The 25,640-nt window shown below is 54.6% G+C and overlaps 1 protein-coding gene across 1 annotated transcript; it reads left to right on the top strand.

The window, feature by feature from the left end:
• Window positions 1-9: 9 nt before the first annotated feature.
• B3GAT1 (beta-1,3-glucuronyltransferase 1) lies at window positions 10-24,848 on the top strand. Its single transcript, XM_003795922.2, has 7 exons — window positions 10-83; window positions 17,312-17,407; window positions 17,559-17,705; window positions 20,950-21,458; window positions 22,114-22,410; window positions 23,045-23,145; window positions 24,597-24,848. Exons 2-6 carry the CDS (start codon window positions 17,404-17,406, stop codon window positions 23,129-23,131), a joined length of 1,044 nt encoding a protein of 347 aa, XP_003795970.1. The 5' UTR covers window positions 10-83; window positions 17,312-17,403; the 3' UTR covers window positions 23,132-23,145; window positions 24,597-24,848.
• Window positions 24,849-25,640: the final 792 nt, after the last annotated feature.

Raw genomic sequence — 25,640 nt, 5'->3', positions numbered from 1 at the left:
AGCCTGGGGGCGCTGGGGCCGGGCTGTAGGGACCGCCGCCCGCTATGGACTGCGCCGGGGACGATCCGGACTCGTTGTCGCAGGTCAGTGCTCCTGGAGCCCCGCGCCCCCCGCGGGCGCCGCGCCGTACACAGAGCCCCTTTATGCGTCCCCATCAGTACCCACGCCATGTCCTCCCGGGCGCGCGCTCGTGTGTGTGTGTGTGTGTGTGTGTGTGTGTGCGTGCGCTGTGCGCGCAGTAGGGGCAGCTGGAAAGGGGTCAAGAACCGAGTTGGGCTGGGGGCCCTGCAGCCAAGGGGCTGCGGAACAAAACCTGGGCACTGCCGCCTCCTCGGATGGGGTTAATGGAAGAACTGGTTCTTAGCAGCTTCTGGTAATTGACCCTGGGCGTTTAGCCTGTGTTCCCCCACCACCTCATCAGGTGGTTTCTGGTGCCCCCCACCCATACGCGCCCTTGTCCCCAACAGCCATCCCCATTCGACCTGCAGCTCCTGGGCACTGCTAAGTTAACTTCAGGGGACCCCAGCTCTGCGGGGCATGCAGAGGGGCCCAGAGCCGCAAAGGGTCTGTGGAACCTCCACTGTAGCCAGGAGGAAGGCAGCATGACGGGTGAGCCATCCTCCTTCCTGCACCTGGTCTCAGGCCTGAGGTCCTGATCCCTCCGAAGTCAGAATATACAACTTCAAAAAAGGAAGCTGAGAGTTGAGGCAGAAACGAAGAAAGAAGGAAGCCACTGGGTCGGACAGTGCCAGGGAAAGGGGATGAAAGCCTCCTACCAAGCAAGCAGCTAAGAGACCTACACGCCCTACTCATGCACACAGAGGGGTCTTGACCCCTTCCCTTTTCTGCCCTCTGGTGAGGCCTGGTCTCAGACATGCACTAGCTGGGTGGCTTCTTGTAGGAACTCCAGACATTTCTATTGCAGACTCTGAAAGGGGCCTTTTGCTGACAGTTACTAGCCGAACACTGGTGGGGGTTGCTCTGTCTGCATGGGTAACAGTGTGAGGGGTCCCCAGTGAGCCCCTGAGCTTGGGGTGTCTGGCATGCACTGTTTACAGTGATGGGGTATGGATGTGCCGGTGCCTAGCTCTGTGAGGCTACTGTGCGTTTGTGTAGAAATGGGAGGCACGCAGCTTCCTAAGTACTAGGGTTGTGGGGGCATGCAGCTGCACAGGACTGTTGTTCTACGGTTTCCTAAGACTTCTCTTCTGTGCCTTCTAGCCCGTTACCTCTGCCAACGGCCATAGATTGAGACAATTCCTCCCCGAACCTGCTCAGTTAATGACCACTTCTGGCCCTACTGGACCAAATATCAAGCTTAAGGAACGAAGACCCTTTTCCCATGAGTCCCTCAAGGAGACCTCTGCCTAGTCTGTGCCCATTATCCCCAAAGGTTCTGGAACTGCATGAGATTTTCCCTGTGCCCCTTTTGATGGAAACGAAAATGCCTGTTGAGGTTAATGGAACAGGGAGTTCATGTGTTTGTGCCTCATTCAGCACTGGGGCCAGCGTCTTGCTTTTTCTCTTGCTACACCTGATCCTCAGATGCTTGAGAATAGCTCCAGATTCAGGCAGGCTAGAAGCTCCCATGTGCTGGGGTGAATATATATATTCATGTACGTTTCTGGGTGAGCAAGTACTAATTGTTCCCCCTAAAGCATGGGGCAGCTAAATAACTGGGCCAGGGTGATAGGGGCAGGTCCAGGAACAGGACTAGAGCCCAGGGAAGAGACCAAAGGCTCCAGGGGAAGATGTTCCCCGCTTGGACTTCTGGAGAGACCTGGATTTAACCACAGTAGTTTCTAGGGGTCCAAGTCAGGTATACTTTACCTGGTTGTGGAGCACAGGGTATGAGGTAGGCTGGGAGCTTTGCAAGTGTGAGATGTGAAGATGTACTGAGCAGGAGCCCAGGCTCTGGGGAGGTGAGCATAGTGGCCAAGTGTGGCTGGAAGAGATAGCTGAGCACTCCTCTCTTCTGAGAGCTGGAGGAGAGGAGAGACAGGGACTCAGGAAGAGAAAGAATCAGAGAGAGCCCCAGGCAGCAGAGAAAGAGGCAGAGAGACAAGAAACACAGGCACAGAAGCATACTGGCAGAGGACAGGAGACATGGGCAGCAGTCAGGGTGTGCGGAGCGGTGAGTTGGGGCATGAGCCAACATCCTACTTCCCACCACCCCCAATTCCCGTGTCAGCAGTTGTCTGCCCCTGTAAGAGGCCCCTTCATGGAACAGGTGCACATTCTACTGAGGAAGGCTCTCACATGGCTGTGACGAATGCAGGGGCTTTCAGAGGGAGACACCAAAGGCAAGGAGGGGCAGCCTGGGAGGTCAGGAGCAGGGATTTTCAGGGCACCCCTTTCTCTCAACCATCTCACAGAACTGAGGGCTCTCTCCATCCCTGGCCCCTGCACTCCTCCTAGGCCTGGAATGCAGTGTGGTGAGGAAGGATTCAGGGTCTGGGGAACCCTGGCATTTAGAGAGAAGGAAGAAGAGAAGCCTCCTTCACGCACCTTCTCCCCAGGCTGCCCAGCAAGATCTTTGGGGACCTATAGAAAACCAAAAAGGGGACATGGAAGTGGGGCTGATGGCCAGGCCCTCAACCAGCCTTCTGGGGTACTGTCTCGGTTCCATCCATGGCCAGCCTAGTGGACTTTGGGAAAAACTGAGCCCTCGGAGCCATGGCTTCCTGAAGGTCTATGAATTGGGGAACCTTTATCTCACCAGACTATTTTTAGAGGAAATCCTATATGAATTTTAATTTATTTACTTTATACACCCTTCCTCCTTTCTTCCAGGGTCTAGATGGCTCTAGAATTTAGAGTAGCGATTCTCTGGCCAGGCCAGCCCTGGAGCCAGTCCCACTGGGATTGCTGCAGTCTGCCCCACCTCCTACCCTCACCTGTCTGATTCACCTCCAGGACTGGGCTGGGCCTGGCTAATCCTCATCCGGGCCCAGAGAACCCAGAACACCCCTCAGTTAGCATGCCTCAGAGTTTCTGAGAGTTTCTTTGCCAAACAACAACAATAATATTTTCATGTCTGATTATTGTGAAATAAAATTATTCTAATTTATCAGCAAATAGTTGTCAAAAAGAAAAGTTGATGAAACTAAAAAAACTTAAAATCTGCGACCTCTTCTAATTCCGGCTGAAAGGAGACAGGGCAATCAGAGATCACTGCAAATTCAGCTCACTGGCACCAACACGGACGGAGCCCTACTGTGTTCCAGGCCCTGCACCAGGTGCTGGGAGCATGAAGCATCAAATAACATCAAATAATCCAAAATTAGTGTTTTCTATTTAGCTTTGGAAGGGTTATGTGGGTTGCTTTTTTTTTTCTTGCAGCTACAGCAAATTTACTTTTCTAATGAGGTTTAGCTCCAGCCAATATTAAAATGAGTCTGCACTCCCTGCGCACACACCAGCTGACAGCAGGGCAGGAGGCAGCCTCAGCGCCAAGTGCCTGGTGGGGATTAAGGCTCTGCCACTGATAAGCCCCAAAGTGGAGAGTGTAAGTCTGGATCGAGAGGTGACTGGATTTGAGGACTAACCTTGCCCATGGGGCCGTGGGATCCAGGGCTCAGTGTGCAGAAGCTGGGCAGGATCTGTCTCTTCTTATATGGGGAGAATGTGAGCCAGTTATCTGTTCACATGTGGGAGAGGGAAGAAGGACGGGGACAGGAGAGAGCAGAGACATGAAGGCAGGCCATGAGGACTGTGGACTGGAGACCTGGCTCTGCCTGTCCTCCCTGGCCAGCTCTGTGGGACAGGATCTGCTCCTTCACCTCTCCCCATCTTCCTTCCTTCTAGGGCAGGTGAGCAGTCTGGCCTCTGAGGCCATGAGTTTCTCTGTAGGCACTAGCTTCTGGCTACTCATTTGGCTATCAGAGCCCAACCCTGGGGTGTGAGGGGCTGCTTTGCTCCCCACTTTCAACGACTCCTCAGCCACTCCAACCACATCTAAAGTGCCCTCCTCAGCCACATGTGGCTGGTGGCTGTCATCTTGGATAGCACGGGCACAGAACATTTTCAGTAGCATGGAAAGTTCTAGTGGACAGAGCTGTTGTAGACGTGCCTCAGCACAGATGGTTTGGCAGAGTGGCTAAGAGCATGGCTGCTAGAGCCAGGCTGGCTGGATTCAGATCCCCGCTCTGCTGCTTGCTACCTGTGTGGCCTTGAGAAGTTACTTAACCTCTCTGTGCCTCACATTTCTCACTTCAAAAATGAGGGTAATGATGGGACATTTGTGAGGAGGAAATGAGTCATTACAGTTAATCATGCTAATCACTCAGAGCTGCAATAGTTAAGGGCTTTTTTATTTTTCGTTTGAAAATCAAAATCTTCATTAACAATTCACCTTAATGCTTATCAAACAGCTTACTCTGCGCCACAATCAGCACATGACCCTGCTCACCTCTCTGACTCTTCCTGAGTCTCAGTTTCTCACCTGCGATGGGAAGGTGGCCAGATAATACCAGTGAGATAGAGTAAGGTGATGTGCATGAAGGCTGCTTAGTGAAGGAGGGCTGGCATTTTTGAAAGTGGGAGTACTGTACTGCAATTCTGTTTTATTGGACCACTCTCACCAAAAAGCGTCTGCGAAGCCCTCATATGTAGTATGTTCAAAATAAAAACAGCAGAAGAGACACCGGCCAGCCACAGCCGGCGTAGGATAGGCCAGGGATGGTGGAAGGGACTTAAGGGGCCTTGGCCTGGGCTCGCCCTTTCTGGTCTTGAGACAAGAAAGCCAGGAGCCCGTGCCCCAGGCAGGCAGCGGGTGCAGGCTCTTGGGCTGCAGGACTTTGGGGCCAGCTGACTGCGCCAACCTGAGACCCAAGTACAGCTGTGTCAGCAGCTCACCGTGTGGCAGGCTCCGGAGCAGCTCCCTTTCCCCATCTAAGTGTAACACAGGACGTGCCTGGACCTCACCTGGGGACATCACACCACTCACCTCCAAAAACACTCTACAAAGGGCCTGGGAGCCAGAGGCGAAAGCCAGGGCAAAAGGGGACCCAAACTGGCCTGTGAGACTCCTCCCAGAACCAGGATTCTGTGACTCCGGGCAATGCCCTTCTGTTCATAGAGATGGAACAGAGGCCCAGGAGAACCCCACTGTTGTCTGAGGCCGCCCAGCAATTTAGTGCCCACTCCCCCAACTTCCTTTCTGGCTGGTCACCTGTCCTCTTGGCAGACAGAGATGTGGAGGGCTGGCAGGAGCCACCTCCCCCAGAGCGGGGATCTTCACCCAGGCAGAGATAGGCCCTCTCTCTTCTTCCTCAGATAGCTGGGGCCAGGACTACTAACCTAAACCATCCCTGACAGGGCCCTTGGGAAGGTCAGACCCTTCAGGCCATAGGCAACGAATTAAAAATACATACAAACTTTAATTAAGGCAGTGAATCATTAGCCTGCTATCATGTGTCCATGCAGGCGGGGTGAGCTTTCAGCAGCCCCGAGGGGGTTAGACTTGGGTTGTGGGCTGCATGGCTCCTACTTAGCCTAGACCTGAAGCTCTCTGGGTCCCCACAGCTGAGTGGGGTCCCCTGGGATGTACCTTTCTAACTCCAAGGAAAGCCGCCGATTGCATCCTCAGCCGTATCCCCATCCCCACCATCCTGACTCTCAGCGGTGTTGGAGCTGTGTACCCTGCCAGGGAGGGTTGGTGGAGTAATGCAGCCCCAGGAGCAGGGCTATGGGCATACGCTTATGCTCAGTTCCCCTGCATGACTCACCCACCCCCACCGGATCTCCATCTCTCACTCCCTGGCCTTCCCTCCGTCCACAGACTTTCTTGCATGGGGGCAGGGGATGCTGAGCTCTCAGTGGCCAAGGGACCCACCAGCCACTGCCCGCACCGTGACTGACCGCCAGCCAGCCTGCTTGGGTTGACATACAGCCTCTGGGCATGTTATTTTCTTTCTCCGTCAGAGAGTTTCTGAACTTAAGCTGAAGTATTACTCTCCTAACTCATCACTTGTCGATATTAACTTCTCCCACACATAAATCTCTCTCTCAGTACAAGTGTCCCAGCTGCTCTCAGCCTTACCCATCCCCAAGCCCGACAGGAGAGGGACCCACAGGCTGCCATGTGTAGGGGAGGGCATATGCCCCTCCTAGCAGCACCCCAGAACCTCTGAGGTACCCTGTACCTGTCACTCTCAAATGACAGCCCCCCGAAGGTACACACAGCAGCCACAAAGGTACATACAGCCACCACCTGTGCCCACACACAGGCGCCACCCCACCCCACAGCAGGGAGAGCTCTCTGAGCCCCATCTTCAGAGGGCAGCTCCTTGAGTCCTCGCTAACAGTGCTGAAACTGACCTTCTGGATGAATGGCAGGCCCTTTTTTAAACAAAGATTGTGATAAAAAACCACATAAAATGTACCGTCTTAACCATTTTTAAGTGAACAGTTCAGTAGTGTTAGTACATCCACGTTGCTGTGAAATAGATTTACAGAACCTTTTCTTTTTACTAGTTGGAAACTCTGTACCCATTAAACAACTCCCACTCTCCCTTCGTCCCTGCCCCAGAAAAACACCCTTCTATTTTCCGTCTCTGTGCATTCGACTATTCTAGATACCTCACAGAAGAGGAATCCTCTAATATCCGCCCTTCTGTGACTGGCTTATCACACTTAGCATAATGTCCTGGAAATTCATCCTCAGGTAAACTTGCTGGCGTGTGTCAGAATGTCCTTCCTTTGTAAGGCTGAATACTACTCCTTTGTACGTGTGTACCACATTTTCTCTATCCATTCATCCAATCAACAAGTTCTTTGATGCCAGGCCACGGAGCAAAGTGGGTGGAACGTCTCCCCTTGCCCCTCCACTCTGGGATGTCTAAGCTCAGGGCACACGGGAGCAGAGAAGGAAAGAGCCCTTTTTCATTTGGTCCGGTCCAGCCCCTGATTGCTGCCTTCCTCTGCCCAGTGCTGCCCGAGCATCCTCGGGTGCCTAACCCATGGGTGAAGACCCCCGGATGAAGGCACCTGGCCTGGTCCTCAGTGGCTGGAGGGACCCTGAGGGAAAGGACACATTTCCTGCTGCCTTCCCGGGGCCCTGAGAGAGAAATTTCCTAGGAGACAGGAGCCCAGGAGGCCCTGGAGAGCCCCTCAGGTATTTGGCAAGCCTGCCTTAGGCATGTGCCTTTGCGATGTTCAGGTTCCATCTGGGCCAACGATTGGTTGGTGATCCGTAGCCACCCTGCTGCTAGCTGTGTAATAAACGGCCTGGGAAACGTATAGATAGTGTCAGCATGATCTATTGTTGGAGGGACTGAGATTTAGGGGCCCTCCATTTGTCACATCCGCAGCTGCTGTGCTGGGGGGCACATGCTGCCCACACTGGCTCTCGGGAGTTCTCAGGCTGTGCCCACCCACCCACGCAAGCCCCTCCAACACCTTCTGTTAACTGTTTCTCACCCAGGCAGTGGGCTGGCTGCCTGGTGTCCCAGGAGAAGGATCTCTTAGGGGTAGGCAGGCAGAACAGAGGGAGGTGGTAGAGCCTCCGAGGTAGGAGGTGGTGAGAGATAAGTTTTCCAGGAGCCCAAGACTGCATCTAGGAAGAAGGGGTAGGAAGTGATGGCACCCAGAATGGCCCTGGAGCCTAGATGACAAGTCTCAGTGCTCTGATAGCTCTGCAGGCAAGAGAAGAGGGGACCTGTGACCTTCTGGAATAGAATCCCTGATTCTTCCCTGAATGCTGGGCAGGGGAACAGGACTACCCTGTGCATGGACTGGGGAGGGAAACAGCAGCCGTAAGCGTCAGCACCAAGGCAACCCTGCTGTCCACTGGAGCACAAAGCCTTTTAGTCCTGAGCCTCAGTTTACCAACCTGAAAAAGTAGGGTGACAGAGCAGTGCCCATCTAAGGGAACTACCCTGAGGCTGCCAAGGAAAATACAGGTGAAAGTGCTTCGTGACTGAGCCAGGCCTGTGAGGGGCAGAGCACCAGGCTCCTACGTGTGGCTGGCTGCCCTCCCAGGCCACCCTGTCTGTCACACTGCTGCATGCCAGCGTGCCTGGTTTCCAGGGACTCTGAGCCCCAGCACTGCCTCATCCTGGGGTGGGAGGGATCTGCTAGAAAAGCCGCCAGTGCCAGGGGGTGCTAACCATGGAGAAGGAGCCAAGGCTATGGGCCCTCTGTCCCAGCACTTGGACTCAGCTGAGTTCTAAAGCATGATGATGGTGGTGGTTATAACCCCCTTTCTATGGGATCTCACATTCTTAGAGCCACCTCTGTGCCCCATACGACATGTTTTCCATAGATTCCCTCATTTGACCCCCAAATGCCACTGTAAGAGTTACGGTGAGGAAACTTGTGTCACAGAGACATTGGTCAAGCTTCCCCTCGAGTGTCAGGCTCGGGACCTTGGAATGCAGGTTTGTTGGAGCAGGAATGCAGATGCAAGTAAAGCCTGCATCTCCCAAAGGAGAGCGTGTCTCAGGGCTGGCGGACAAATGATACCGGGCTGGACATCTGGTGGCCTGGGTACTGTGAATGCTCAGGCCTGGGGACAGGTGAGGCCTTCAGAGTGGGCAGAGGGAAGGACAAGAAGCACAAAGCTCATCTCACCAGAACCCTTACTCAGAACCACACAGACGCCAGCTCTGAGGGAAACTGAGGCGGAGCAGCCTGGAAAATATGGAAGTGGGAAAGACAGTATTCTGATTGCCCCTGTCCACACCCTCCCTCTGGGACATGCCAGCCTTGCCTGTGTCGTGAGAAGCCTTGCACAGCTGTCTTGGCCCATGCACTCCTCCACACTCAGTCCCAAGGCAAGACGCACCTAGTTACCTGGCCCACTCGATTCTGGTCCCTGGGTCTTACCAGGATCGAGCAGGTGCCAAGTCAGTCCCCAGCACCTGTTCCAGTGTCCATGCTGCTAATGAGCACCCTCAGCCAGCCGACCATGAGAGAGCCTCATTCCAACCGGAGCTTAGCACTCCTTGGGCTGTGGCTAGGCCTTGCTGGGCCTCCCTTGTAGAAAGGGTGGGAAGAGGTAAGGGCCACACCACTCCCAGCTTCCAGAGCCCATGATTCCAAGGCACCACAGTCTGTCTTGGTTCGGTACTATTCTCTGTCACTGTTGAGCAGCCTGGCAGAGGATGGGGTCAGGCCACCCTCACTGCCACTGTTTTGTTAGCGGCAGCAGTTTCCATGGCTCACCCCACCCACCCCTGCTGCAGGTCTGGTAGCGGAATTTGCTGAACCCTCTCTGCTCCGCTGCCTCACCCTACTAGCAAAACCCCACAGGCAGGAAGGAGAGTGCCCTGGAGGTGCCCAGCCGCATCCCTCGGCCCAGAGAGGTGGGACGGAGCACTGCCAGGGCCCCTGTGTGGCCACCACTGCCCAAAGAAGGGTAGGGGTGTAGCTGCTCTGCTTTCTAATGGACCAAGGACACCCGGGACACTCACTCAATGCCCTTGTGCCTCTGTTCCTTCATCTGTAAAATGAGAACAAAGCTTTGGGGTTCCAGGGGTTTAATAATTAAATGAGATAGCCAAAGTGGAGTCATTCTGGAAGCCACAAAGCCCTACGCAGCATGAGGCAGTGTGTTATCAGTGGTTTTTAGGAGTGGCTGCCCCCTCAACCTCAGCACTGCAGAGACAGCGAGCTGGCCTCTGCGTCATCCCATCTATATTCCAGGACTGGAGGCCGCTGGGTGCCAAGGGCACATGAGATAATCTTTTATTTGAGCAGGGACCCAATCATGGGACTTGCCAACAGAGCTCAGAAGCAATAACCCAGACCCATTCAAGGGTATGCATCGACCTGACCATGAACACACGTGCACTCATTCAGATAGGGTGCTGGCCTTGAGCACACGTGCGTGCACGCGTGTGCCCTTTGAAGTCACCCAGAGGGGATGCTCTGTGGTTTGCCAGGGTGGCCTCGATGAGCTGTCAGAATGGAGCACTCAACTCCAGCCATTCTCCTAAGTCGGATTCCAGACAGGACATCCAGGAGGCTGGGGGAGCCAGTGTCTGCATCACCCCTGCCAGACTGACATCTCCGAAACCAACAGCTTCAAGAGGGTGGTGAGTGAGAGGGGAGTCGGGCACGGTGACCAAACTGATGCTTAGACTTCCACAGATGCAGCCTCTCAGGCCCACATACGCATCCCTACGCATGTCAGAGAATCGCTGAGGCCTGGCACAGAGGAGCAGGTGGGGCTCAGAGGCCACGGAGAGGAAGCAGGTTGGCAGCTGGAAGGAAGTGATGTGGAAGTCTGCCTGCATGGGTCAGGCCTGGCTTGCTCTATGGCCATCTTGACTCAATTTAAAAACCTCTCTCTGGACGGTGCCTGTGGCTCAGAGGAGTAGGGCACCAGCCCCATATGCCAGAGGTGGTGGATTCAAACCCAGCCCCGGCCAGAAAAAAAAAAAAAATTACAAAAAAAAACACCTCTCTCTGAGGGTCTGGCCCTGCCCCTGGCTCTGGGTGGGAATGAGGCATCACTTTCACTGCAAGGTGAGGGGAAGGGAGCCCTGCCGGGATGTACACATGTACAGGGCAGAGACTGTGGGGGGCACAGGCTGACAAGGTGGTGCAGTGAGAGCAGGGTGTGGGGTGTGGCCAAGGCTAGCAAGCCCTGCGTGCCAGGCTGAGAAGCAGTTAGCAGAGAAACAGAAGGATCTGAGCATCAGTGAGTCAGTGTGGTGGCCATGGCAGTAGGCAGACTCTGAATTGAGGAAAGGCAGGCATCAGAGGGATTGCACCAGGGGCTGGTGCAAGCAGAGATCTGACCTGGACCAGTGTTGAGGGATGGAGCCCAGGCCTAGGGCAGACGCGAAGGAGCTGAGGCCCGGCTGATGCAGGGGGAAGGGAGCAGGAAGAGCCTGAGGTTTCCATGTTGGCTGCCGAGAAAGGAGGCTTGGGTGGGAGTTGCTTTGGGAAGAAAGATGGTGGTTGGATCTTAGACGTGTTGTATTTTAAGGTCAGGATGGGATGTACCAGACAACAAAAGGGGCATAGCAGCCCCATGCTGGACATGGGGAAACTGAGGTCAAAAGAAATGAAAGGGAGTGTTGGGGTCTTCACAGGGTGTGGTAAGGTGCAGGTTAGCCCTCCTCCAGCTGAGGAGCTGTCCTTCTGACTATCCCAGCCCTCCCTTCCTCACTGCCTCTGCTTTCAGATGACCTGAGGCTATCGGGGTCTGTGGCCTGTGGCAGCCAGGTGTCCAGCTGGAGGCAGTCAGAGGGAAGCAAGGCCAAGCAGACACCCCCAGGCCCCCTCCAGGCTGTGAGACTGACAAGTACGGCCCTTTCCAGACTTTACTGGCATCTATACAGACAGTTCACACTGATTTTTCCCCTAATTATCCTAACAAGCCAGTGGAGGAAAGTACTATTTTTATTCCCATTGTACAGACGGAAAAGCCAAAGCCCAGAGAGGTCAACTCGCCAAAGTCACACAGCAGAGGAGGAAAAGCTAACAGGGAAGGCAAGGCTGCCGGACTCTAGGGCCCAGCCTGCTCTTCCAGGGCAGGGGAGAGCCAAGGGGTGGGAAGGAAGTAGCAGGAGGCTGTGTCTGTAGCCAGACCCTGCTGTCACCCTCAGGATCCTGGGGCCAGGCAAGGACCAAGCAGCTGAGGGCCAGATGTGGCCCATCTGCCTTAGTATGGGGGACACTCTCAGGTGGTGAGTTGGAGGACAGTCCCTGGTGCCTGGTGTCCTTGCCTTTGTGTAATCTGCCCTGTGCCGTGGACAGCACTGTGATGAGCCTCCAACCAACAGAACCTGGTAAAAGCAATGGGTCATGGCGCCCATGACTACACTGTATTATGTGAGGGTCTGTCTGGAGCAGACTGGCTCTAGATCTCGCGTTGCCGGCTTGATGAAGCAGGGGGCCCTGTGAGAAAAACCCAGGTGGCAAGGCTCCGCAGGCAGCCCCCATGAACAGAGACAACCCCCAACCAGCAGGCAACAAGAAGGCTCGGCCCTCAGTCCTACAGAGCAACAGATTCTGCCAGCAACCTGAGTGAGCTTGGACACAGAGTCCTCTTCAGTCAACCCCCCAGATGACCACCCAGCCAATACCTTGCAGCCTTGTGTGAGACTGCAGAGAGCAAACAAGTGCTGTTCTAAGCTGCTAAGTATGTGGCAGTTTGTTAGACAGCAAAAGAAAATGAGTACACTTGGTTTGGGAGTATGTTCCCTTCTAAAAGCTGACCTGGTGTTTGGAATGGGCCTGGGGCAAGGATGGAATGGTAGCAAGGAAGGAGGGCCAAGGAGGTGGGGATGCAGCGACTTCCAAGACCTCTCCCCTACCCCTGAGCTGGACTACAGGGCTCTTTGAGGGAACTGCTCCCCAGTCTGACCAGCCCCAGAGATGGGTATGACCCCAAGTAGGTGCCCCATCGTGCAGGAAGTGGCCAAGCAGCCTGGTGCCATTCCATCGCTGTCCTTTCAGTGGCCAGCATATTCCAGCTGAATGCCACCTTCTCCCTTAGCCACAGAGCAGCACCCATCGTAACTTGCTACAGGGTGGCTTCTCCCATGGGGTCCTTCAGAAGCCTGGCCAACCACTGTCCAAATGCCCACAGTACATCATCAGGCCTGTGTCCCCCAACTTGTCATGTGCCTGACTGCCCACTCCCTCCCCAGCTCTCATTCATCCTGAAGAGCCAAGCACTGGGTCCCATGTGTACGTGTGCCCCCAGCGACAGCAGCAATTCGTGGTGTCACCACAGTGAAGCACCTGATTCTTGCTCTCAGGGCCTCCTGCATGGCGGCCCTGGGGTAGGGGGCTGAGCTTCTGCCTGAGACCACCAGCTGCATAAGTCAGGGAACATTGGTGAAATCAGCTGGGGCCAATAGCCTATTCTGTTCAGATTCCTGCAATGAACCGGAATGGACTGTCACTTGCAGAGTACTAAACTAAATCAAGGGCTATTTCTGAAAAACAAAAAAGAAAAACAATAGGATTACCCATGAAAAAAAGAAAATCAATGAATTACACTTCTGATGCTGGAGGAAAACCAAAGCATTAAAGTGTTCTTTATGCCAAGTGTGAACTGAACTGACACTTCTGCCTGAGTCCTCGGCTTGGTTTTCCCAGTTAGAAGGGAACAAGGTGGTGTGAGACCTGGAAGCCATGCCGCCCTTCCTATCAGAAGTGTCCCCAGGTGTGCACCCGCAGTGGGCCAGGCTCAAGGCAGCACGTGGACATCCTGGGCTTGGCCTTCCTCTCCTGCTCCATGCTGCACCATGAGAGCAGGGTAAGGGGAGCCCCTTTCTGGGGGCAACAGCCTGACCACCAAGCTGGACAGTGCAGGGGAGACCCAGGAATGCCAGAGAGCCACGGCCCTGGGACAGAAGTGCCCAGTGGGTGAGCTCAAGGGTGGGTCAGGACGATGGGGAAGCAGTGCTGGGTCTACAGGGGCAGCAGCATGGGCATGGGAGGCGTGCTGGATCCAGGGTCCAAGGCCTGAGTCTGAGTGGCTCTGCTGGCACCTGATGTTGTGACCTTGGACCAATCACACATCCTTTCTGATCTCTGAGTCATTATGTGCAAAATGGGGCTGAGATCTCCCTGCCTGGCTCACAGGGCTGCTGTAAAGTTCGGAGGACTGGGCTGTATAGGAACAGGAGTCTTACTGTGCAGGTGGGATTCACAGTAGAGTCTGCTCGAGGGCCCCCTCCCCTCCATTGTTGGAGAGCTGGGGCAAGGGTGGAGGAGCAGGAGCAGGAGGCCTGAGGAGAGCAGCTCCCTGGACCCCCCCGTGTGTCCCAGGGGCCATGTGTGCACAAGGTCCATGCCTGTGTCCTGCCCCCCAGCAGGGCTGGGGTGGGTCTGGGAGACAGCGGTGCCGGGGGCTAGAGGGCCGGGGCTAAGTTAATGAGGTATGGATTGAGCCGCTGGGAGCTTCTCCAGAGCAGTGCCTGCGGAATCAATACTAATCCCTTGATCCCATTAGGGGCTCCCGTGGATCTGTGGGACAAAGTCTGTGCCTCCCTCTCTTTAGGGCATGCAGGCTCCCGGGTATGAACAGCAGAAGCTTTCTTATACAGCCTGTCCTCAATCCACTTAGCAAATTTCCTCTTGTTCTCCATCTGGTCAGGAACACTGACCAGGGCCTGTGTGATGTCGGGCGCTGCTCAGACTGCTGGGGCACTTGCCTCCAGAATTTGTGATGTTTGCTTCTGACCTGTTCAGGACAAGCAAGCTTGCTAACACCGCCACAGAGTAGTATGCAAACTGCTGAAATAGTGTGTTGTAAAAGTTCTCTGGATTGGGTAAAGATTGGTGGGGAAAAGTCGTAGAATTATAAAGCATGCTCTACTCATCAGATTGCTCCTTCACTTCTTGAATGCTTCTAAAGAAAACAAAATTGGAGCTTGCAGGCAGTGCGCTCTGGTGGGGCTGATGTCAAAGGTCAGCACAGACCTCCCCGACCCTTCCTCCATAAGGTAGCAGTGCAGAGAGCCAGCCAGAAACGGGTAGCTTGGATTCTGGGAAAATCACTGTGTATTGTGGGGAAATATCATCTTTTGAACAACTGGCTCTCCCGAGTTCCTTAAGTTGAAATGTGAGTAACGTGAATGCAACGTTTAGAAAGACTATCCACCTTAACAGACTCTTTTGACTAATCAGTTAGCTACTATTCCTGATCTTACTGGGTAAAAAGGCTTTTATTATCCTCAAGAGAGGAGTGGTGTGGATGGTCCTCAGCTTGTTTCTAGCCAATCTCTGTCTTGCACATGTGCACACACAATCTTGGACATGTTTTATACTCAGCACCTCCCCGGGAGTGAGCTCTGCAAAGCCTCCTCCCTCTGGACCAGGAGAGCGTCCTCTCCCACATTCTGGGAATCTGACACAGTGCCTTGCCCTCTACAAATGCTCAATTAATATTTGTTGACTGAAATTAAACAAGCCCTCCTCTTCGGGGACCAGGCATTGATGAGGCTTTCATTGGAACACCTGCAGGCTCAGCACAAAGCCTTTCTTTGCGTTTAGCATCTGTCAGGCTTGAACTCACCTTGCACGTGGCCCAGCTTTCCCAGGCCCAGCCTAACCAGCCCGTGTGCTTCACCCCAGCCCGGGCTAGTCAGGGCCTTCCCTTTGAGTCCCAGGCACCTCTGATTCCTGTTCACAGACAAATTCCTGCAGAGAGATCTTCCCAGACAAGGCCAATCTCCATGGGCTTCTTGACCCCTAGTCATGGCTCCATTGCACTGGCCCTTGTGCCTTCCCTCTGGCCCTTGACACCTCCTGGGCCCCATTTCCCTCGGGTCAGACATTCCTTCAACCTCATGGAGCCCTGACTGTCTTAGTCTCCAGCTGCTAAAGTAGCAGAAATGAAAATTCATTAGAGCTCTTCCAACGCAACCTCCACACTTCAAAGATGAGAACTGAGACCGGATTGGGCTGCTGCACACTGACCCAGCTGCGCAGCCTGTGCGGTGAACATTCTCCATAGGGCCACCTACATGCCACACAGCACAGCCCATCTCTGTCCACCGGAGGCTCTGCCAGGGGTTGGGGGGCTCCTCATGTCTGCATTGCAGAGGGGGAGATGCCAGTGACGGGACAGTCAGTCACAGAACCAAATGCCAAGTGTCAGGGTGGCAGTGGTGACCACAGCAGTCCTGGGCCCTGCTCATCCACAGCTGCACACAGCTGCTTGCTTACACCTATGCTTCCTCAAGCACCCCCTTCTCCCCACCCCCTTGTCTCCTGGGGTCTTGTCCTTGGGCTCTTTGGGTGTGGCCAAGCCTCTCCCTCTGGCTGTGGAGAGGCACTGACACTGGTCATCCCTACAGCCCCTCTAGGACTTGGCTACAGATCGGGGTGTGCACAGCGCCCTGCCCGCACCAATTCCCACGCCCCTGCCCCCTGCTGGCCAGCTGGCTCTCCCCCGGGTGGGGGGCGCTCTGTGTTCTGCTTAATAACCGCCTGGTAATTAGCTCCTCGATTTTGCTACTATGCTTATAATAGCCTCCATTAAAGTTATGGGGTTTTCAAGCCATAATGGCTTCCAGAGTAATTAATGCACAACTGGGTTTATTGCTAAGTTTATTTTTAGAGCTTTTCTCCCTCTCTCCCCCTCCCTTTGCTCTCATAGATGTTTTGACCAAAAAGACTGGATGGGCTCAGAATGCTCTCTGTGGTGCCCCTGCTCCTGCGCCTCCAGCCTTTCCGTTTTCCTTCCTGCCCCTCCTTCCTGCTCCAGCCCCCAGGCAGGTGCTGGGACCCTGCAGTGGAGACAGCTGTCACAGAGGATAGTGGCTCTGAAGTGGCACTAGTCCAGGCCAGAGAGAGCATCTGGCCTGCATATTTCCCTTGGCTACCTTCTCCTGGTCCAGGCTGTAGAGGCTTGGGGACCTCCCATCCCACACTCCTGATGACAGTATAGATGGCCCTGATTGGATTCTGGCTCCTTAGGCAAGTTACTCATCCTCTCTGGCCTTGCTGAATCCAGCTGTAGCAGGGATCGCAGTGCTACCCACCACACAGGGACATTGGGAGTACTGCACTGGGCAGGAGTATGTGAAGTGTCCAGCACCGTCTTTGGACATCCAGAGTGTTGCAGGACAGTTTTCTGCTAATGACAGCCTGTGTGGACCAACAGAAGGTGGGGAGGTGCCCGAGGCGGGAGCAGGACAAAGAGGTTACAGGAGGGAAAAGAGCAAGATGCACTGAGCTGGCATGACGCTTGCCTTCTATCCTGGGTTCTCTCCATTCTGGGACTAGAACCTTCACCCTAACCAAGGATCTGAGAAAGCTCCTGTAAGGGTCTCTGGGAACACAGAAGAACTCTTCTCCAGCGTATCTGCAGCCCCAGCCAAGCCTAGTGTCCCCATCCTTCATCATCATGGCTTAAGATCACACCAGCCAACATAGGGGGCCTAACACAGCGTCCTGTGCAGCCCTGTGCATGGCCTGGGTGTGTGGGGACATGGGCTAGATCTGAGGCATGTGACATGAGGTCACTCTACTTCTCCCACAAGACTCAGCCAGCATGCTGTCATGGGACACTGGGCTCTGTCACTTGCTGGATAAGAAAGGAGGAGTTTGTAGGAGACACAGCACACATAGCCCAAAATGAGGGCTCCCTCCTATGTCTCCACTATAGGGCCCTGCCTATGAGTGCAATTTAACCCTAATGAGGCTTCAGTTCCCCAGAGAACTGGGGACAGAGTGGGCTTTAGTGGCAAGGGGTAGGCTGGGGGATGCTGGCTGGCCCAGGAGACCACAGGTGCTCCTTGGTAAAAAGACACCAGAACCATCTGGAGAGGGGACACAACAAGCATCCTTCCTCACACCCAGGTCTCTGGCTATCCTCTTCTGCTCTCTCTTGCAGGTGTCCACCTCCCAGGGCTCCTGACCCTGCCCCTGGACAGCCACCCCTTCTTAGATTCCAGTCGGGCCGGACTCTCCAAACCTGCTTCCGCAATGGGTGGGTTGTGAGCGCTGGTAAGACCTGCTTGCCAACATTCAGCTTCTCTGTTGTCCCCATGCCTGGCCAGCCCGGCCCATGCCTTTTCTTTTCTCCCCTGTGCCGCCACCACCACTGTGGCCATCCTTCTCCTGACCTTACCACCACTCAGGTAATGAGGAGCCGTGGGCGCAGCCAGCCTTGGAGATGCCGAAGAGACGGGACATCCTTGCGATCGTCCTCATCGTGCTGCCCTGGACGCTGCTCATCACCGTGTGGCACCAGAGCACCCTCGCACCCCTGCTCACCGTGCACAAGGGTGAGCCGCCTGCCCGCCCCAGATTGGCTATAGCTAAGGTGCAGGAGTTCTTGTTCTTACTAAGCAGCGGGGAGGAGCCACAGGGTCATCAGGGCCATGACCTTGTGTGTTGTATGGCCTTGAGCCCCTCTGAGAGTCTGATGAAGCGGCCAAACCCACTGTTAAAGAGACGCCTGGGATAGTAGGTTGACAGACACCAAGGCAACTGTCTTGACAGAAGGGGGCTCTCCATGCCATGTGGGGCCACATAGGGAAGACTGGGTCAGCCAGGAGGTGGAAGGAGTGATGGGCCGGCACAGACAAACCCTATGATGTGGGATTTGCAAGAAAGAAACAGCAAGGCACAGTAAGCAGCTGGGCAGGCTCAAAATTAGATATGTTTGGATAATCTGCATGTGATCTAGGATATAAGGGTGTTTCAGGGAAGAGGGATTTATTGGCTTGGGTGGGAGAGGTCCACAAAGCAGGTAGTGGTATGTGGGCTCTGGATTGGTTAGTTTGCATGTGAAAGGTATATTTGCAGGCAAGTTGTTCAGAGTTTCTAGAAATTAGCTAGCCCTGGGAGGGGCAGTCCCTCCCCAGGTTTGAAAAGCCCCAAAATGTTACAGCATTATAAAATATAGACAGATTTTTTTAAACATACATGATTGGTACACACACACAACATCATCATGATGTGCAAGGCATACGACCACTTAGCGTTGGCTGGGATGGGGGTGGAGGATAGGATTTCTGGCCTGTTCCACATTTTAAAGCCTTTCCAGGAGACTGTGTTATTTGTTCCTCTTTCCCTATTTACGAAGCCCTGGTCTAGTCCTCCCTGGCGGAAATAGGCCTAGAGAGAGAGGAAGTCCCACGAAGAACTAGTAGAATCAGAAATAGAGCCACCTTGCCCTGGCTCTGAGTCCTGAGGTTGCCTTTCCTCTCGCACCAAGCTCACTATACTCCAGCCTTCCATATGCCCCACAGCTGGCTGCTGCTCAGTCCTCAGCCCTTGGTCTCACGCTGTCTTCTGCCCCCTGCCCCTCGCCCCTCACATCATGTCAAGATTCAATGCTTATAGGCAGGCATTCTCCCACTGTGTTGTGCATGTTACCTGGGAGCATAACAACACGGGGGGCCCCTTCTCCCCCCCCCACCAGCACACGAGGTAATGGGTCTAGTAGCAGCTGTGAATGCACACTGGCCTGTAACCCCAAGATGCAGGCATCATCCAAAGATGACAGCCTGAAGCTATGCCATTCAACACAGTCAAACATCAGATCACCCTCCCCTTCCAGCTCCAACACCTCTCTGATGCCTGTCAGTTCAGAATCATGGTTATCCTGCAAAGACAACATTCTAGAGGGCTTAACACTACTATATATAAAGTGATATAATACTGTGTCGATTGCATTCTTGGCAGAAGTCTAGGGTTGAAGACATCAGGCTGTTTTGCTAAGCGGGGACAGTCGTGCCTAAGGATAGGGACTTGGCATTCTGTGTCCTCAGAGCATGCCAAGAGGGACAGAATAAGAGCTGCCATTAAATGAAGTTAGGGTCTCCAAGAGGCTATTATGACTCAAAGTTGCAGAAGCCCTGAGGCCAGTGGGAAGGGCAGGGCACAGGTGGCGGCACTTTCCAAGGGTACGGGTCTTCCACACGCTTGGGATCATTTGGGTGGCAGACAGCTTGGGCAAAATGATTGTAAATCTCCTCCCCAGGCCTTGGTTTCCAAAGCCTTACTGACTGCAGTATAAATTAAACCTTATATCCAAGTCAGAATCCTGGACACCCCACCCTCTTTCCTCAGCTCTGCTCTCTTCACACAGTTAGACCCAAAATCCCTCAACTAGTTTCCTTTAACTACTGCAGTTGGGCTGGCAGTTATGTTCTGGTCTCCGTCCCTTCCCAGCATCCTGTCTCAGGCCTGGGTCACCAGCACCCAGCTATTGCCATGCATCTTAGTGTGCCGCCAGCCCTGCCTCCTTCTGGGTTCACCCGCAGGTGCCTCACACAAGCACCACACACCTGCACGCTGCTAATGACAGTGTCGGGACAGAGGGAGGTGAAAGAGTGGATGCTGCACAGCATTGTCCCCGAGCCCATGTGCCACCTCTTTTCATGTGACTTGCTCATTTCGACCTTCTATAGTTGGCCTAAAGCCATGAGGCTGACCACTGCCCTTCCACACATGATGAAATGAACAGAACTGTGCCTGCCAATGCTCTGACCCTTGACAGGTGTCGACTCATTAATCCATATAATAACTTGATAGATGCTACTATTAGCTCCATTTTACAGCTGCTGAGATCAAAGCACTATAGATGCTAAGTAATTTGCTCAAAGGCACGTATAGTTAGCAACAGAACTGGGCATGGTCTGAACCTGGGCGTTCGGATGTCCAAGTCTGTCCTTTGACCATTACCACCCTCCACTGAGATGAGGCAGTGAAGGCCAAACGATCATTGGTACATGGGTCCTTCAGACGGAAAGAACTTGAACAGAAGGAACTCATTGAAAGTGAGACTACCAATGGCCATGATTTCTCCTCTTGATGGGAGCGTTAGGCTGCACATATCCTAACAACTATGAGCAAAATCCACTGGAACAAAATGCAGAGGTTAACTGTGAAGTTCTGCACCAAGTTACAAAGAATTAATTATATAAGGCCAGGAGAGTAGAGGCCTCACTTAACTAAAGGGCTTGTGAAAATCTAGGGCAAGCCGGCCTCAGGCTCCTCTGGGAGTTCACCATGTGCTGTGGCCACGGCAGTACTAACACTGTGACATGCACACCACAGTGAGGCAGGGCTGCTGTGCTGTGCTAGCCCAGCCCTGTGCAGAGAGCAGTGTGGTCTGCTCAGGCCAGATGAGGAGGGCTCTGGGGTGGTGCGGATCATCCACATACTTTGCCATGTAAAATCCAATGCATTTAGGAACCCAGGGTGCAAACCTGAAATACAGTTAGCTGCCGTGAAATAACTACAGGGCGCCCATTGTTATTTTTACCTATGAAAAATTAGAAGTATGTCTGTATCATCCCTGGCATCTGAAGTAGACAAATCTCTGAGAGAATTCCAGGGATGCAGATTTCAAGCTTAGCTCTAGCAGGACCGAGGAGGAAGCAGGGGCCTGAGGCCCATACTGCAAAGAAGCCAAGAGATGGTCTTGACAGGAGGGGTGGCCTTGAGCCATGCATGGTGTGGTCAGAGCCAGGCCGGCCGGCGCTCTGGTTCCCACACACCTGTCTCCCAACCCTGCAGATGAAGGCAGTGACCCCCGGCGCGACTCGCCACCGGGCACGGACCCCAGGGAGTACTGTATGTCTGACCGCGACATCGTGGAGGTGGTGCGAACGGAGTACGTGTATACGCGGCCCCCACCGTGGTCGGACACTCTCCCCACCATTCACGTGGTGACGCCCACCTACAGCCGGCCGGTGCAGAAGGCCGAACTGACACGCATGGCCAACACGCTGCTGCACGTACCCAACCTGCACTGGCTGGTGGTGGAGGACGCGCCCCGCCGGACGCCGCTGACCGCGCGCCTGTTGCGCGACACCGGCCTGAACTACACGCACTTGCACGTGGAGACGCCTCGTAACTACAAGCTGCGCGGCGACGCCCGAGACCCGCGCATCCCGCGGGGCACGATGCAGCGCAACCTGGCCCTGCGCTGGCTGCGCGAGACCTTCCCGCGCAACTCCAGCCAGCCCGGCGTGGTGTACTTCGCGGACGACGACAACACTTACAGTCTGGAGCTGTTCGAGGAGGTGCGCGAGGGCAGTGGACGCGGGGCCTCTGGCGGCGGCGTAGCGGCGCGGGCCGGCCTTCTTGGGGACGGCCTCGCTGTGGGGACGGGACGCACACGTGGGAGGAAACTCGGAAGGGGGCTCCAGGCCGACAGCGGGGCGGGCCGCAGAGCGTCGCGGGAGGGGATGAGAGACGTCTGCAGGCTACAGCGCCCCCTACCGATAAGGGAACGCGAGTGGTGGTTGGCGCACGTGAGCCGGGCATATACAGACGCTAATCTGAATGAAGGCTTTGCAGCTGTGGGGATGGGGGCGGGGTCATTCATTGTGGCTACAGAAACCTTATTGGTAAAATAGCTTGAGCTTCCTTGGAGTCTACAGGCCTGTTAGTCTGGGGAAGAGAGACGAGTCATTTCAGATTCTCAAGTGGAAAAAACTAGAGGTTTTGTGCAAGGGAGAAAACAGCAGCAGGGTCATGTTGAAAAGATGATCAGCTGGTCTGAGAGGTCCCATCTTGCCTAGTACAGGTTCTCAGCAGGTGCCCATCAGCGGGCCAGTGCCTGGGGGCGGGGCTGGACTGCTTGGCGCCAGATGGCTTCAGACGGCCCAGCCTCCTGAGTTTATTGATCTCACCTGGGGGCAAGGGGCGTCCTGACTCTGGATCCCCCACTTGCAGATGCGCAGCACCAGGAGGGTGTCTGTGTGGCCTGTGGCCTTCGTCGGTGGCCTGCGGTACGAGGCCCCACGGGTGAATGGGGCAGGGAAGGTGGTCGGCTGGAAGACAGTGTTCGACCCCCACCGACCCTTTGCAATAGACATGGCTGGGTTTGCAGTCAACCTGCGGCTCATTCTACAGCGAAGCCAGGCCTACTTCAAGCTGCGTGGCGTGAAGGGAGGCTACCAGGAAAGCAGCCTCCTTCGGGAACTTGTCACCCTCAATGACCTTGAGCCCAAGGCAGCCAACTGCACCAAGGTAAGACCCCCTGCAGAACTGATGGCAGAGTGATGCAGGTGTTTCTGTGTTGAGCCAGACCCTTCCTACAGATCAAGGGGAAAGAAACTCAGACCTCACAATCGCCTCACCTTTCTGAAACCTCTCCTGGAAGGCACTGAGGGCAGAGCAATGCTCTGGGAGCCCCTGCTACCCACCACACCTAGGAGCATGCCTGCACGTGCACACCTAAACACTCACACAACACATACACACCACATACTCATACAACACACACAGCACATACACTCACACAACACACACTCACACCATATACAAATACACAGACAACACATACATGCACATACTCTCACATCACATACACACAAATGCACACACAACACATAGAAACATGCATGTGCGTGCTTAGGAACTCTTGAGAGTTGTCCGTTTTCTATAGCTCTCGACTTCATACTTTGAATGCATCACATGTGCAAACAGCAAGAACTTGGGATGGGTAGAAATAAAGAACAAATGAGAAAATCTCGCTGGAACAAGGGCAGAAAGAGAGGAGCAGGAGAAATATTTGCAGGTGTGGGAGGGAGCAGGGAGCTATTGGGCGTCTGGGCGAGGTCAGAGAGCTGCCCCACTTTGTTTTGTGCCCCTGGACACACAGATCCTGGTGTGGCACACACGGACGGAGAAGCCAGTGCTGGTGAATGAGGGGAAGAAGGGCTTCACAGACCCCTCGGTGGAGATCTGAGCCTCAGGATGCAGGTACAGGGAAGACCGGGGGGGGGGGGGGGGCTGTGAACTGGCAGGGGTTATGCCAGGTTTGGCCGCAGCATAAAGCTCTGGAGGCTTTTCCTCTTGGTATTAACTTAGGGGAGGACAGGTGAAATGTGGAGGAAAGTAGAGGTATAGCCGAAGTCCCCTTCCTGCTGTGCCAAAGGGAAGTCCCCAGGGGCCACTTTCACCAACAACGGGGTCCTCATCCACCAGATGCCTCAGAAGGCATCATCCTGACACCTCTTCACCCCATGTCAGTATTACGGTCATGCTGGCCACAACACCTGGGCCACTGTGGGGGCTGCTGTTTAGACCACTCACCCACTCCAGCCCCCTGAGTTGCCTCTCTCCCATTTGTCCTTTTTGTTGCTGTCCAGGACAGGGACTCCCCAGCTCCACACCGCTGAACAGGGCCCATAGTGAGCACAGGTCACAGTGAGAGGGTGGGCCCAGGGCCCACCTCAGCTCCCAGGCCTGCCACCTCTCACTGTCTGGCTTTGCTTTACTTCTCTGTGCCTCAGTTTCCTCAGCTATAAAGTGGGTCATGGCACACCTGTGACACTTAATAAGTCCTATATAAATCTTGCTACTTTGATTCTTTTAATCCCTCTATGGAAGTAGGATCTATCTGCACTTCACAGGTAAAGAAATGATGTTCAGAAAAGCTGAGTGACTTCTTCAAAGTGACACCAGTGGATTGTGCTGAGTGAATGGAAAGTCAATAATTTTTTTTTGGCGGGGGGGAGACAGTCTCATTCTGTAGCCCTGGGTTGAATGCTGTGCTGTCATAGCTTACAGCAACCTCAAACTCTTAGGCTTGTAGGACTTGAGCAATCCTCTTGCCTCAGCCTCCCGAGTACTTGTGACTATAGTTATATGCCACAATGCCTGACTACTTTTTCTATTTTTAGTCTCACTCTTGCTCAGGCTGGTCTCAAACTCCTGAGCTCAGACAATCCACCCGCCTCAGCCTCCCAGAGTGCTAGGATTACAGGTGTAAGCCGCCAAGCCCAGCTAAAGCCAGGGATTTTTGCGATCCTTTTCTGTGATTTTTATCATACCTCTGAAAAGCACCTTGTACTCCTAACTCCCTGTTCTAGGTTATTCCAGATAAAGGTGGGGGTTCAGACAGCAGGACAGACATCTGTCCTCTGGCCCTGAAACTAAACATCTTCTGTATCACGTTTGTAACCACAGGAGACCACAGGGTATCACTCTGCCTATTTGCTACCCTGAACTCAAAACCTCACCTTGGCTAGGCCACTTAGAGGGCATCAGTATGGATCCTTGCCGGCTCCCTGCCCCCAATTCACTGAAAGAACCTCCCCCCACCTGCCCTCAGAAAGGTTTCCACTGAGGCCCCCGGGGCTCAGGCTCTGTGAGTGCCTAGTGACCCTGCCCTGGGCCACACGTCACTCACTCTTCCTCTCCCCTCACAGGAGCCTCCTCAGACCCTGTTCTCGGCCTTCCATCCTCTCCCCCACGGCGATGGTCCCTCCAAGGCAGACTCTAAGGAATCACCAACACCCTCCTTTCTATTCTGGGGGCTTGTGAGAGCGCCCAGCCTCATGCCAGGACAAAGGACAGAGAATTTAAGCACAGAAATCCCAGACCTGCTGTCTCCATCCAATGTGACCAGAGCCTGAGAGACCCCAAGGGCTGGTGAGGGTGTAGCTGCCAGCAAAGCCGGTACCCCAGCACCCCTCCCCAGGAGCTGCCCGTGCTGACGGGGCTGTGGGAACAGTTGCTGCAACACTCATGTCTGCCCAGGAGTGACGTGGGGCTGGGAGGGGGTGGCAAGAAGACCCTGCAGTCAAGTGGAATGTGGCCTTCCCCAGCCTTCTGTGCCTGGGCCCAGCTCAGCCACGCAGGACACCCAGCCAGGGAATTCTGAAGACCAGAGCACAGCCCTGGGTGTCAGGAATGCCCCACCCCCTCCTCAGCACGTGCTCTTCTCAAGAGCTGCTCCAAAATCAGACATACCTCTCTGGCTCTCCTCTGGTTCATGTTTACAGAACATAAGGCTGTCTTTGATCCCAACAGGCACCCAGCCCTGCATCGGGGGCCTGGGTCTGCCAACAGGCTTCCCCTGTACCTCAGGCTGTGGTGGGAGCAGAGTCCCTTCCTCTGGCCCCACTTCCCTCATGCCTTCTCCTCCAGCACTGGCAAGGAGGTGGGCCCCAGAGCCAGCACAGGTCACCGCGAGACCTGGACTAAGACCCACGTGCCCCCACTATCCACACACTGCCTCCCCACCGCCCACATGGGCCCCTGGCCTGGACTGGACTGGGGAGGGGACGCGCCCTCCTGCAGTTTTTGAGAACCACAGACCTCAGGGCTGGAGGGGGGCCATGTCAGGGGGAAGCAGAGCTCTCCTCCAGCCTGGAAAGACAGGGAGGCCAGGGCAATTCCCCAGCTCCTTCCTGCCCCAGTCTAAGGAAGAGCAAGGTCTGGATTAGCAGAGGCACTTAGGGGGAGCGGCA

Source organism: Otolemur garnettii, unplaced genomic scaffold (assembly GCF_000181295.1).
Source record: "Otolemur garnettii isolate 467f Iridium unplaced genomic scaffold, OtoGar3 scaffold00097, whole genome shotgun sequence".
NCBI classification, from domain to species: domain Eukaryota; kingdom Metazoa; phylum Chordata; class Mammalia; order Primates; family Galagidae; genus Otolemur; species Otolemur garnettii.
This window is presented reverse-complemented; position numbering and strand designations above follow the sequence as displayed.

Excerpts from the sequence above, each read along its gene's own strand:
- B3GAT1 (XM_003795922.2), top strand. Across the intron at positions 21,459-22,113 it reads GTCTGGAGCTGTTCGAGGAG|ATGCGCAGCACCAGGAGGGT; the intron begins GTGCGCGAGGGC and ends CCCCACTTGCAG. Across the intron at positions 22,411-23,044 it reads AGGCAGCCAACTGCACCAAG|ATCCTGGTGTGGCACACACG; the intron begins GTAAGACCCCCT and ends CTGGACACACAG.